We start from the raw sequence: 13216 nt of genomic DNA on the forward strand, positions 1-13216 counted from the left end.
GTCTAGGAGCTACATTATGAACTGTCCCAACACAAGACATACAGTTGGCTTCCCTGTGAATCAGATATTTTATGTAAACTACATGGATTTTTTTGACTACATCAAAGACAACAGAAGAATAGGTTTTTCACAAGTAACAAGAGGGCACCAACGTCACATGCTGGAATTTGTAAGGAAACAAAGTTGTTTGTCGCAAGTGGCTGGAGCTATAGCAAGGTTGAGCAGTTGGCAGCAGAGGACTCAGGCTGGCCCCCATCTGCACCTTCTGGTTTCTGAGGCTGTTGTAGCCTCACAGAGACCTACTCTGGGGTCTAAACTGACAGTAGAGACCACCTTAGAAAGCAGGAATTGCCCAGGTATAATTTGTGGCCCAAGAGAATGCATGGGACTGGTTCCTTGCAGCAAGAAGACCCATGGAAAATGTGACATTGGCTCTCAAAGCTTCTTTAGAGCACATGAGGTCCAAAGCAAGTGGGAGATCCCATCAAGGCTTAGAAAGGGAGGTGTAAAGGTGTTAGGAAGTCCTCATCCTTGGCCAGATCAGTGGTTAGAACACAGGAAATCTATCCAGTCCTGAACCATGGCCAAGGTTTGGCATCTATGGCCATGTGGAAACAGCACTGTTCTGTAATGAAAGCTCCACCTGAAAAAGACAAATATAGGACATGTGTCTAGCCAGCCCCAAGCCGCTTTCGTGTTGGTGGCTGGCTTCTCTAGCCAGGAGAATAACGAGCCCCTCTGGTCTTGGTTTGTCCCTTTCCTTCTGCCTCAGTAAGACTGCAGTTAAGATGCCAGGAGAGAGAGTCCCAGGGCCCAGATCATGGGACAGGACAGAGCTAGACTGATGTGGAGGTGGCCAAGACTTGTTCTCAAGCCATGGAGTAAAGGAGCAATATACTGGGACCTCCACACACACTGGGCCCAGCGATTAGTAAATTGGTCCCTTTGCCATTTCCACTGGCTAAGAATCAAGCAAATCATGTGTGTCAACTGATCAGAAAAGATACCTTCCAACTTTTCAAATGATCCCTGGGTCTTAGATCTCACAAAACAATGAATTCAAGAATAAATGGGGGGGGAGGGGGAATCTAGGACTGAAAAAAGCAGCCCCTTTCCCCAAACCAGCCAAGTGTAGCTAATAAGATAGTGCTCGCTCACTCCCTGCACACCCTCAATGTCTGCCCAACAAAGTGCAGACACATTGCTCAAAATTGCAGGCGTGTATCCATTTTCCCATTTCATTTTAAAAGAGATTCAGGACACTAAAACTTTAATGCCAGATAAGAGGCATTCCTTGCACCCAATCTTGAGTATCCACCTGCTTAAGCAGGTTCAACACCAGGTGCAAAGCCATCCAGGTGTGCCCAGCAGCAGTTAGCCTGCCATTACTCAGTAAAACTTTCAGCAAGATTTCAATCTGGCAGTTTGGGAAAGGGATGTGCTGGCTCTCAGTTAAACGCTTAAGTCAGAACAGTAACGTTGGAGGGGGGTTCATGTGTCTGTCTCACCCAATCCTGAAACTGCAACAGAGCCAAGAAAGCCAAAGATATGCCTTTTCCTTCCTATCTTCATTACTAGTAACTTACGGAGGTTTCTCCAAAAATTTTAATCTATATCTATGTCTTTATTATGGTCCATTCTAGACCCTGTCACCAAGATAAGGGAAAGTAGTATTTGTTTTTCTTTCACTCCCCAAACTACAGCTTTCCTAGCTGTAAGTGTTATGAACCAAGACCCAGGTACTGGCTTCTTCAGCTCAGCCAGGATGCCTGATTGCACAGCTTTGGGCTCAAACAGCTGACTCACTCTGAGCCTATTATGATTCCAGGATTGGCGAGGCAGCTGGACTGTATTTGTCAAATGAGTGCTGACTGATGGGTGTGGGGCATAAAGGAGGCAGCAGTAGATGCCTGCCTCCCACTCCATTCGCCTGGCTTCACTCAGCTGGAAGGCTTAAATCACATGAAGCAGAAGATTCCTGGCCTAAAATCAAGGCCACTGGAGCATGAGGGCAGAATGTGCACATTGCCTTAATGGCAGGATAACAAAAATGGAAAAGCAAAAAGCTTCCAGATGGCTTCTATTAACAGTCTAAACTCCAAGCCATCTTCTCCTCTCTGCAAAAGCTTCAGAAACCACTGTATGGAAGCACATGTGTAATGTGGTATGACCCTCACCCTGGAAACCAGGGCCCCTGGGTCTGTGATTTACTGAGGTCCCTGACCACAGTCTGACCCCTCCCCCCCTTAGCCACCTATGGCTCCCTAAATCCTACCCAGCAAAGGAGGGGGAGATGAAGGAAAATCAAACCATGGTTACTGTTTCTACAGAGCCTTTAGATGTGGGGAAGCACATGTAAGAATGCTATTCTATATCGTTATTTGGTATATCAAGCATCTAAAAGCACTGGATTGCACCTTTTCTTTACTCATACAAAGAAATTACAAAGGTTTCAAACAATAGATCATTCTTTAGGCTAAGGAAACACCACACAACCAACTTCATTTTGTGAATCAAAAGCTCACCATCCCCACAAAAAGAATGCTACTCCTCATCTCTGAGAAACAAGAGCAGGGCAGAAGTTACACTGACCAGTTTTAGTGTTTGTTAACAAATTCTAGGGTTTTTTTTTTCCAAGTTTTGGTACAGAAATGTGCATTGAGCTACTAGTGCCGCCTTCTTCCATCAGACCTTGGTCTGCTAACAAACATTATTTTGTTGGTTTCTGAACCTAATGCTTCTTTAGAGGGAGGAGCTAGTGAGATGCTGAAGCCTAAATTATGTCGGTAAGAAATAAAGTACCTTCAGCTGAAGTGTTTTTTAACTCCCTTGGCTTAGATTCTTTAAATGAAATCCATTTTCCTTTGGTTGTCTTTTTCACCATATCCCATTCTACCATGGAACCAAAACAGCCTTCTTTTGAGGGAGAAGAGAGACTGCCAGAGCAAAACAGAACTCCTGAGAGGGCCATGCCCCTGCTACATTCTCAGAGTTGAAAACCAAAGGAGGACATGGACTCTTCAGAGGCTTCCAAATACAACCCCCACCCCCTACCCACATCAAGCCTAATATGCTCTTTTGAGGGTGTTTGGCTAAACAAAACAAAAACCCCAATGGAAAAGACTTTCCAAAAAAATCTGCTTCCAGCTTAGTATGTCAGTGTGGCGGCACGGATGAGTCCAGAGAACCCCAGGACCCTAATGCCCCACACCTGGCCGGCTGCTGCTCGGCCTCTCCACTTCACATTCACAGAATCACTTCTTGTGCAAAACAAGCAGTCTATGTAGAAAGAATGCCCTCATCATAGTCTAATAAAAACTGTAGAAAAGAATGCTGGAGAGCCACCTCTCTTCCCACTCCCTCTTTATCTGCAGAGCGAGGGCATCTGTGCATGGACAGGGTAGGCAAGCCTGACGTTGAGGGAGTCATTGTGCTGAACCAGGGATGTCTGCTGGTAATGGAGCACCAGCTCCTTCAGTGAGCTGTACAAGTTGTAGGGCTCTGCAAAACCATAGCCCCGAGCAGTGTTGTAGATCACACAGTGCTTCACTTCCCCATCGGCACTGCAATGATAAACCAATGAAAAATGTTAAGGTAGCTAGATAATAGCCAGAAGTCTGAGAGCACTTGTTATGCACAGGAGGAGTAGAAGTGTTTTGTCAATCAGACAAAGTTTGTAAAATTGTGTTCCCCTCACCCTCTTATAGACTTGGCCACAGATATAGATTTGTTAAAATAACTAACCATAAATATAAGGGTTTATTTCTCAACTCTCAATTCTATTAATTGATCTATATGTCTGTCATTACATCAGTACATAACAGTCTTGATTATTAAAGCTTTTTAATAAGTTCTGAAATCAAGGGGTGTGAGTGAGTATTCCAACTTTTTTCTATTTTTTTAAAGATTGTTTTGGCTTTTCTAGGTCCCTTGCATTTTCATATGAATTTTAGGATCATCTTGTCAACTTCTGCAAATAACTAACTGGGATTTTGATAGAATTGTGTTGAATGTGTAAATCAATTTGGAAAGAATTGCCATCTTAACAATAGCAGGTCTTCTGATCTGTGAACACGTGATGTCTTTTCACTTGTTTAAGTCTTCTTTAATTTCTCTGAACAATGTTTTGTAGTTTTCTCTGTACAACTCATACTTCTTTTGTTTTATTCCTATATATTTCATCATTTTGATACTATTGTGAATGGAATGTCTTCGTTTCTTTTTTCTTTTTAATTTGGCAGCTGGCCAGCACAGGGAACTGAACCCTTGACCTTGGCGTTATAAGGCCACTCTCTGAGCTAACCAGCCAGTGCCTCATTACATTTATTTCATTTTTGAATTGTTCATTGCTAATATATAGAAATATACCTTTGTGTCTTGTAACCGGCAATCTTGCTGAACCATTTATTTGCTCTAATAGTTTACTTCTTCCTTTCCAATCTGGATGTCTTTTATTTCTTTTTCTTGTCTAATTGTCCTGGATAGAACCTCCTATACAATGATGAACAGAACTGTTTAGAGCAGACATCCTTGTCCTCTTGCTGATCTTAGGATAAAGCATTCAGTCTTTCATCATTAAGTATGATATTAGTTGTCAGTTTTTCATTGATACCCTTTGAGGTTGAGGAAGTTCCCTATTATTCCTAGTTTGTTCAGTTTTTTTGTTTTTTGGTGGCTGCCTGGTACAGGAATCTGAATCTGTGACCTTGGTATTGTAAGGCTGCACTCTAACCAACTGAGCTAACTGGTGTTGAGTGTTTTTTAACATGGAAGAGTTGGTTTTTATTAAATGCTTTTTGTGCATCTATTAAGACAAACCTGTGATTTTTCCTCTTTATTAATAAAGTTTATTACATTGATTGATTTTTCTATGTTGAACCACCCTTGTACTCCTGGGATGAATCCTTTTTCATAATAGTACATAATCTTCTTTATAGGCTGCTGGAATTGCTTTGCTAATATTTTATTGAGGATTTTTATGTCTATATTCATAAGGTCCGTAGTTTTCTTTCCTTGTGATGTCTCTGTCTGCTTTTGGTATCATGGTAACACTGCCCTCATAGAATGAGTTTGAGAGTGTTCCCTCCTCTATTTCTTTGGAAGAGTTTGTAAAGGATTGGTGTTAATTCCTTTTAAACATTTGGTAGAATTCACCAGTGAAGCCATCTGGGCCTGGGCTTTTCTTTCTGGGTGGTTTTTCATTAATAATTCCATTTCTTTACTTGTTACATTCTATTCAGATTTTCTATTTCTTCTTGAGTCAGTTTTGGTAGTTTTCATACTTCCAGAAATTTGTCCAACAATAAATATCAGTTATTTAATTTGTTGGTATACAATTATTTAGAGTATTCCCTTAGTTATCTTTTTCATTTCTATAAAAATGTCCTTTCTTTCATCCTGATTTAAGTAATTTCTGTCATCTCTCTTTTTTTGGCCAGTTTAGCTTGATGCTGTCAATTTTGTTGATTTTTTTCAAAGAACAAACCTTTAGTTTCATTGATTTTTTTCAATTGTTTTCTATTCTCTATATCATTTACTTCATCTTTAATCTTTATTATTCCCTTCCTTCTGCTTGGCTGGGTTTAGTTGGCTTTTTTCTAGTTTCTTAAGGTGACAGAAAATCAGCCAATTTGAGATCATTCTTTTTAAAATAGACACTTACAGCTATAAATTTCCCTCTTAGCACTGCTTTAGCTGTATCCCATAAGTTTTGATACGTTTCATTTTCATTCATTTCAAAGTATTTTCTAATTTCCCTTGTTTTCTTTTTTTGACCCATTGGTTATTTAAGAGTATGTTTTTTACTGACCACATATTTGTGAATTTCCCAAATTTCCTTCTGCTTTTGATTTCCAATTTCATTCCATTGTTGTTGGAGAACATACTTTGTATGAGTTCAGTTCTTTTTAATTTATTGACACTTGTTTTATGACCGAACCTGTGGTCTATTTTGGATAATACTTCATGTGTACTTGAGAAGAATGTAAATGCTGCTGCTGTTGGGTGGAGTGTTGTTTTATAGTGTTGTTCAAGTTTTCTATTTCCTCGTTGATCTTCTATCTAGTTGTTCTATCCCTAATAAAATTTCTATTTTCCAAATGGTAACAACAATAAGGATCATTAGTTCTCATTACCTGACACCCCAACCCCATGGAATACATGCATTGTTAGTTGAGAAGGCCATTGAATTCAGGAACTTCTTCTTAGGCTGCTTTATGATGTTATTAACATCATAAGGTTAAAATGGAAAAACAAATGAGTTCCATGCCCTGATGTCCTATTACATGATCATTTTAATTTTGCTATGAGAGGCTCCTAAAAAACTGAACTTACTCAGATCCTTACTTCAGCAAATATCTTAAGTATATTGAGAGGTCACTGGAGGCAGGCTTTCTATAGCCAGAGTGGCTGGCAAACAAGCCTTTGTGAAGCCAGCCTCTCTTGCTTCCAACCATCCTCAATATGAACTCCAATATAAATTGACTGCAGTTAGTTTCCAGAGGCAAAGAAAATCTACATAGCTATGGATTTCGGTCTGGTCAATTCTGTTGCTAATGGAAGGAGAACAAGAATACAGTTACCCAACATATTTAAGCTGCTCCTTAGTTTCCCAGGGATTAGTCAAGCTGCTGGGAAGCACCTTCCACCAGCTATGTCCTTAACCTACAGGCTGCTACCCAATGACCTGGGTGAGGATGAGGGATTGGGGTTACTGCCTTCCTTCTGTTACTATTCTTAAAAGATCCCAAATCTGGCAGGAACCATTCTCTCTTGTTATTTCCACTCAGATAACTTGAGCTGCCCAAGTCAAAGAGAAATGAAATGTTGCAAGTACTGCTATCTTTGAATAACAATAATCAAATGCACTTCAACTCCTCCCCTATTTTCTGCCCCTATATATCCCATTCATCCTTTCAAGATCAAGCTCAAATGCCTCTTCCACAAAACCTCCAAACCCTCTCTTTCTCCATCAGAATTAACAGTTCTGCATGTACATGGCCTACTAAAGATACCTATTTTCACAGTGATTTTATTTATCTTGAATATTTAGTGAAATGAAGAAAGCCTGGAACAATAGAAAAATGTGGGTTTTGAAACCAGGTAAACTTGGATTCAAACTGGAACTCCATGACAGAAGTAGACCACTAAAGACAAGATGATCATGTAAAGCACTGAGCACTCTACTAATATGAATGCCTTTTGTCTACCTCTCTTACCCTGCCCTCTTTGAAGGCATACTTTGTCATCTTTGCCTTCTGCCATGTCCGTCAGGCATACCAGAGGCTCCTAAAGAATTAAGTGTTTTTTTCAATTTCACATTACTTTTTATAGATACCTGAAATCCAATAGCAACACTACAGGGCCTAATCTGCTTACCATGTAAATTAAAATCCCCAAGATAATTCCAGATATCATTTCCCCTAAAGCTGTTTTCTTTGTAGAAATATTAAAGGTCTTGATTACTTTAATTAATTTCATCTGAATTTTAGGAGGGGTTGATTTTCTATTAATCAATGCAGAAGGTTTCAAAAGGTCATACCCCCAGAGAAGACTTACACCACAGAGCAAGCATAGCATCCTTTCTTGCTACTTTCACGAATTAAGAATGCACCGTCAGGTTTCCCATAAAGCAAATCCTCTGCTTGTACTCGATTGATATCCTCAACAAACCAGGTTTTCTCATCGTAATGGGGCAGGTTTTCATCTTCCTCATTGATAAAATAGGTCCTAAAAATTAAATGTTAAAATATTATTCTAACAATCAGTTATTTATACCTAAAAGCAAGTTAATGAATAAAATGTCCTTCTAAATCTTTAACCAAAAATGGCAAAGCAAACTTGTTGGGTACTTTTAAACAACTTCATTACTTGCTATGGTGCAGAAATCACAGAAGTCATGTCTCATCCAATAAGCTAAAATGTGAATATCTGAATAGCAGTGCTTATGCATTCAGATTTCATGTGGCTGGGCAGGTCTCTAAATTCAAGTGCCCATAGGATACACTTCAGGCAATTCAATTCAAAAGAGGTACAAAGTTCTTGATTGAGTGTCCTCTAGTGACAATGAGAACCAACATTTAACATGTATAAAGAAGCCCTCTATTTGGGGAACAAAGCCCTCTGACAGAAAGGTATAGAGATAACTTACTCATCGGCATCCTCATTCTTGATTCCCAGCCAGGCATTCAGGCGTTTCTGTCTCACTCCTTTGTGATTGAGCCATCTGCCAGAGGGAAGACTCCAGTGTCAGTATCTATGTAAACTCTGCCTGGACAAAGGAGATACTAGCCAACCAAACTTCCAGAGTCCAGGAACCTCTTATTTCTCTTAATTTCCCTAATCCCATGAAGAGTGGCCAGAGATTTCCTGAAATTAGTCTCTCCATTACTTTCTTTCAACTAATATCATGATGAATTAATCTTTTCTGCAAAAAGGCAGAAACGCAGAGAGCTACTTGAAATTAGGCACTTCTCTCATTTCCATTTTTCTTTTCTAGGTTATGCCACTACAAGTACACACATACTTGCACTCACGCACAGTGTGTGGGATCTTTATTTCTGAAATCATTAGTTAGGTGAGCATGGTGTCACATTTGCAATCTCCACTAAGACAGAGAACCCGTTTCCTGTGTGGCATACTGAATTGAGTTTAAAGTTCTAACCAAAAATTTCAAGATCCATTTTTGCACCTACGGAAGCCATGAAAAATCCTAGGTAGCAATCTGAGTAATTAGCATGAGTTTACTTCATAACCAAGCAAATCACAGTATCTTAAAACATTCCAACATTTTAGACGTAAAATGATGTAAAACATCACATTTAGTTCCTTTCAAATTGCCAATGGTCTGAAACCGGAGTGGAATATAAATTCGTCACCACACCTCAACCAGGGCTCCTGATCAGATCTTATCATAAACATCATTTCCTCAGGGAGGACTACCCTAATTGTTCCAACTAAGGCATTCCCCAGGCATTCTCCACATTTTACCTTAATCATCTTCATAGCACTTAGCTAAAAATTCATTATTTTATATTTCCATTGTTTATATTTGTCTCTCCCCACTAAACTCTAAGTTGCTTTAAAGAAAGGGGTCTGTCTTACTCACTGCTATATTCCCAGTACTTAAAAGAGTGCAAACAAATAGATATTTAATAAATAGTAAATATTTACTGGTGGGATACTTTTAACAAAATCTTCACAACTCCAGAACCATTTGGTGTACCCTGAGTATACTAGAAAACTTAGCATTACAACTAATTTTAAACTTCTTTTAGACAGATTTCACAGCCTTGCTCAGAAAGACATGCCCTTGTTAACCTGGATTTCATTTTTTATGTTTAGTGAAGCTGGAAAATAGATAATATGTGATCTTGATAGAACTTATTTAGTAACAAACTCCCTCCCACACCATTACTTCTCTATTAAAATATCCAGTTACCTTCCTCAAAACATTCTTATCACCCAAAGTTTTCTATCCTTAAAGAAACTTCCCTTCGCTTTACTGAAGACACATGCACACTAGGTAAAAGTCTTGATTGAATAAACCATACCACATTTTCTCTTGGATACCCAATTTTCTTCTAACCACCCATCTCTTTAAATTCAGCTTCCCTCTCCATAGGGAATGTTAGGACGCCCAGTATAGGCCAGGAAAAAAGGAAGTAGAGAATAAACATTTTTGTTCCACCCTCCATTTATGATGGTGCCCACCTTCTAACATAGGCAACTTTTCTAATCTCTGGAAAGTCCATTTTGAAGACTGTTATATAGTTCTGAGTCCGTAAACATTTATTAACAATGCTAGGAACTGACAAGCTTTTAAAAATCATTTTGAGGGCCGAGCCCGTGGTGCACTTGGGAGAGTGCGGTGCTGGGAGCGCGGCAACGATCCCGCTGCGGTTCGGATCCTATATAGGAATGGCTGGTGCACTCATTGGCTGAGTGCCGGTCACGAAAAAGACAAAAAAAAAAAAAAAAATCATTTTGAAAAAGCTCAAATAAACTTAAGTAAATATGTCAATTCATACTTAACTTATTGAATAATGCCTTGATCATATGAAAAGGCAGTAAATTTTAAAGAATAAATCTGAGGCAAAGCATCAAAAGACCTAACATCCAGTTCTAATTCTGTTACTAATTGTGTAGTCTTGAACCAGCCTCTCTCTGTGCCTCAGTCATCTCTTCTAAAAAACAGGGAAAACATTACTCCCATAGCTTACATTAAAGTTATCTTAAGAAAGAAAAGAGAAAAATATAGCTGATGTTAGCATATTCTTTCCCGGCCCGCACCCCAGCAAGTGGGGGGAAAATATGTATATATAGTTTCCTTTCTAAAGATATAATTGGCCTTACAACTCAACTACCACACTTTAAGAAGAAAAGAGCTTGTTGGTCCAAGACAAGAGGATTAAGCTGGGAAGTCCCTGAGAGAAGGGGATAGTAAAAAGTACTATGAAGCTGAATTACCAGTCTTGGAGCAGAGTCTAAGCTTCCCTAGAGCATGGCTGAAGCATGGAATGGGGTGACATAAAAGAGTGACTCATGCACAGGGCACCCTGGATGGATGACAAGAAGGATTTAAGATGCAGAGTCTGTTGGTGGCCTATGAGATTACTGTGAAGGGCACCTCTGAATTTTCTGGAATAGAGGTATTTAACCAGATGGCAGAACCCAATGATGAGGAGCAGAAAAAGCACCTAATGATAGTCAGAAGGGAAGGACAAAGGACTTTGTGCTCCCTTAGTTTCCTGGCACTACTTCAGAATGACACTCATACAATCCAGCTGTGTGTGTTGGGGCCTGGGTAGGGGGGAGGCAAAAGGTGGGAAGAGCTCCAATCATAACTGAAGTTAAATATTTCCCCTATAACCAGGCAGATGACAGCTTGGAATAAATTAATTTTAATTTTAAAAAAAAGAGCAATGCAACTTGTCTTGCACCAAGCTTTGTGCACAAGAACATCATACTCCCCTTCATAAGAGTAAAGTGAGATAATGTATACAACACTTTGAAAAGAAAAATCTTATAAAAATGTAGTTATCAGAAATATGCTAAGGAGTGATTCATTACTTTAAGAAACCCAGACCATCACTGTTGGTATGAATGTAAAATAGTGCAGCCAGTTTGCAAAGCAGTCTGGGTTTCATATTTAGCTTACACAACCATTAAAGGAACTTTCAAGGTCTGGTTTGCTACATGCTATGGTCTGAGTGATTGTGTACTCCCAAAATTCATATGTTGAAATCCTAACCCCCAAGGTGATAACATTAGGAAGTGGGGACTTTGGGAGATGATTAGGTCATGGGAGCAGAGCCCTCATGAATGGAATTAGTGTCCTTACAAAAGAGGCCTGAGAGACCCCTTGTTCCTTCCACCATGTGAGGATACAGCTAGAAGCTGCCATCTATGAAGCAGAAAACAGGCCCTCACCAGATACTGAATCTGCCAGCGCCTTGATCTTGGACTTCCTAACCACCAGAACTGAGAAATTTTGTTGTTTATAAGCTACCCAGTTTATGGTATTTTGTTATATAGCAGCCTGAATGGACTAAGTCACCACACTTATTCGTGCCCCTTGAGATGGTACATTTCTTAATATCTTTATTGCTTTTCAGGGCAAAGAAAAGCTTCCATCCATTCCTTTGGTCCATGGCATAGCTTTCTTGGGTCTTTCTTCAGCTTCATGATGAGACCAGAACCGTATGAGCATTCCGAGAGCAGACACACCTTGCTTTTAGATAAGAGTACCTCCCTGCCTTATTTACAAAGCTCTTCTGTATGCTACGTATGCTTGCTTGATGTTTTTTTGGGCACAACAGCAAACTGAAATGATCTCTTGAGAGAGGTGTTTTTAAAAACTACTTAGCATAGTGTAGTTGTAATTGTTCACCCCGAAAAATATCACCTTAAATTTTCCTCTACTGAAACTCATCTGCCACCATTCCAATCTCTAGGCCTGTATTTTATCCCTTCCCCCTTTCTCACATTAAGAAACCCTGAAGTCTGTTGAAAACCCAGTCAGAAGTCTTTGTCTTCTGCCAGGAGTTTAAATTGAATGGTGTTACATGCATGAAGGTCACCTGTAAATATACTTCATAACAGTCTATTCATTACCCATAACTAAGCCAAATACATTTTCCTTTCTCATGGATTCTCTCCTTCTATGAAGCAGTCATTTCTCTTTCTAAAACTCTAATCCACACATTTTTTTCTGATAATATAATCTTTCAATCTGTATTTGGATAATATCCCTTTTGTGCCTATATTTGGCTGAATACTATAGCTTTCCCTAATATTAAAGAGTTGGGTTTCATTACTCAGTCAAATTATCTCTAGTGCCTGCTATAGACACATTTCTGTTATTTAAACACAGAATTTCATTTCTTAAATATAAAAATTCTTTAAGAAATTGTTCTGTGTATTTATTTGTAGGCTCCCATGGTTGGTGTCCTTTCCTGTGCCTCTGAGGAGTAATTTCTATTTCTGTAGTTCGACCATGTAACCAAAGATGATGGTTTTTGTGTTTTAAGCAAACATTAATCTGTACTTTCTAAGCTATATCACTTTGCTCATGCCACAGCCACCCACTGAGATTTCTAAGCATTCGTATGAATTATAGTCCTACATTCTGGTTTGCCCCACATGCTGACTTCAGGTAAACTCTGGTACCCCCTACTACAAACAGCTCCTAGCTGTGTCCTCACGTAGTGGAAGGGGTCCTAAGTTCTTACCATCGCACTGGCCAATTCTCAATTATAACTCTCTTTTTCCACCTCTAACATCTCTAGTGCCAGGAGTCATCTGGTGCCAGTGTCTACCTCCCCATACAGTCCCAGACTACTTACACAAGGTGCTGATCTCGGATCTTGCGCAGCTGAATCAGGTCAGGTTTGATACTATTCATTTTTTTATCTATTTCCCGGTTGTCCAAAGCTTGTTTCTTCAAATCCTGCTCTAGACGCATTTTGCTGTCATGAATCTCACCCAGACGTGATTTCAATTTATCATAATTTATCATAATTCTGTGAAAATATTTGACACATTAAGGCTAAAATAGCAATCATATAGAAGGACCCTATAGTGTGCGTACGATCCTAATATCTTAAGTGTGTTAGACGTCTGTTATCTTCGCATGGCCTGTATCCAATTCCCATTCTTCTAGTAATAGCACCCTGATGTTCCCTTTAGGTAAGAGTTCTCTGACCTCATCTCAGAC

The 13216-nt window shown here is 39.5% G+C and overlaps 1 protein-coding gene across 3 annotated transcripts in view; it reads right to left on the reverse strand.

Moving 5' to 3' along the window:
• Nucleotides 1–3364: 3364 nt before the first annotated feature.
• PIK3R3 (phosphoinositide-3-kinase regulatory subunit 3) overlaps nucleotides 3365–13216 on the reverse strand; it is a 98043-nt gene continuing 88191 nt past the window's right edge. Inside the window, exons 7-10 of one of the 3 annotated variants that reach the window (XM_063105205.1) lie at nucleotides 12846–13022; nucleotides 8150–8224; nucleotides 7558–7728; nucleotides 3365–3563 (exon numbers count right to left, since the gene is read on the reverse strand). In XM_063105205.1, coding sequence (XP_062961275.1) covers nucleotides 3365–3563; nucleotides 7558–7728; nucleotides 8150–8224; nucleotides 12846–13022 — 622 coding nt within the window. The remainder of the gene's footprint in view (nucleotides 3564–7557; nucleotides 7729–8149; nucleotides 8225–12845; nucleotides 13023–13216) is intronic. The other 2 variants (XM_063105207.1, XM_063105206.1) reach the window with 2 other exon arrangements.

This window comes from Cynocephalus volans, chromosome 8 (genome assembly GCF_027409185.1).
Source record: "Cynocephalus volans isolate mCynVol1 chromosome 8, mCynVol1.pri, whole genome shotgun sequence".
NCBI classification, from domain to species: domain Eukaryota; kingdom Metazoa; phylum Chordata; class Mammalia; order Dermoptera; family Cynocephalidae; genus Cynocephalus; species Cynocephalus volans.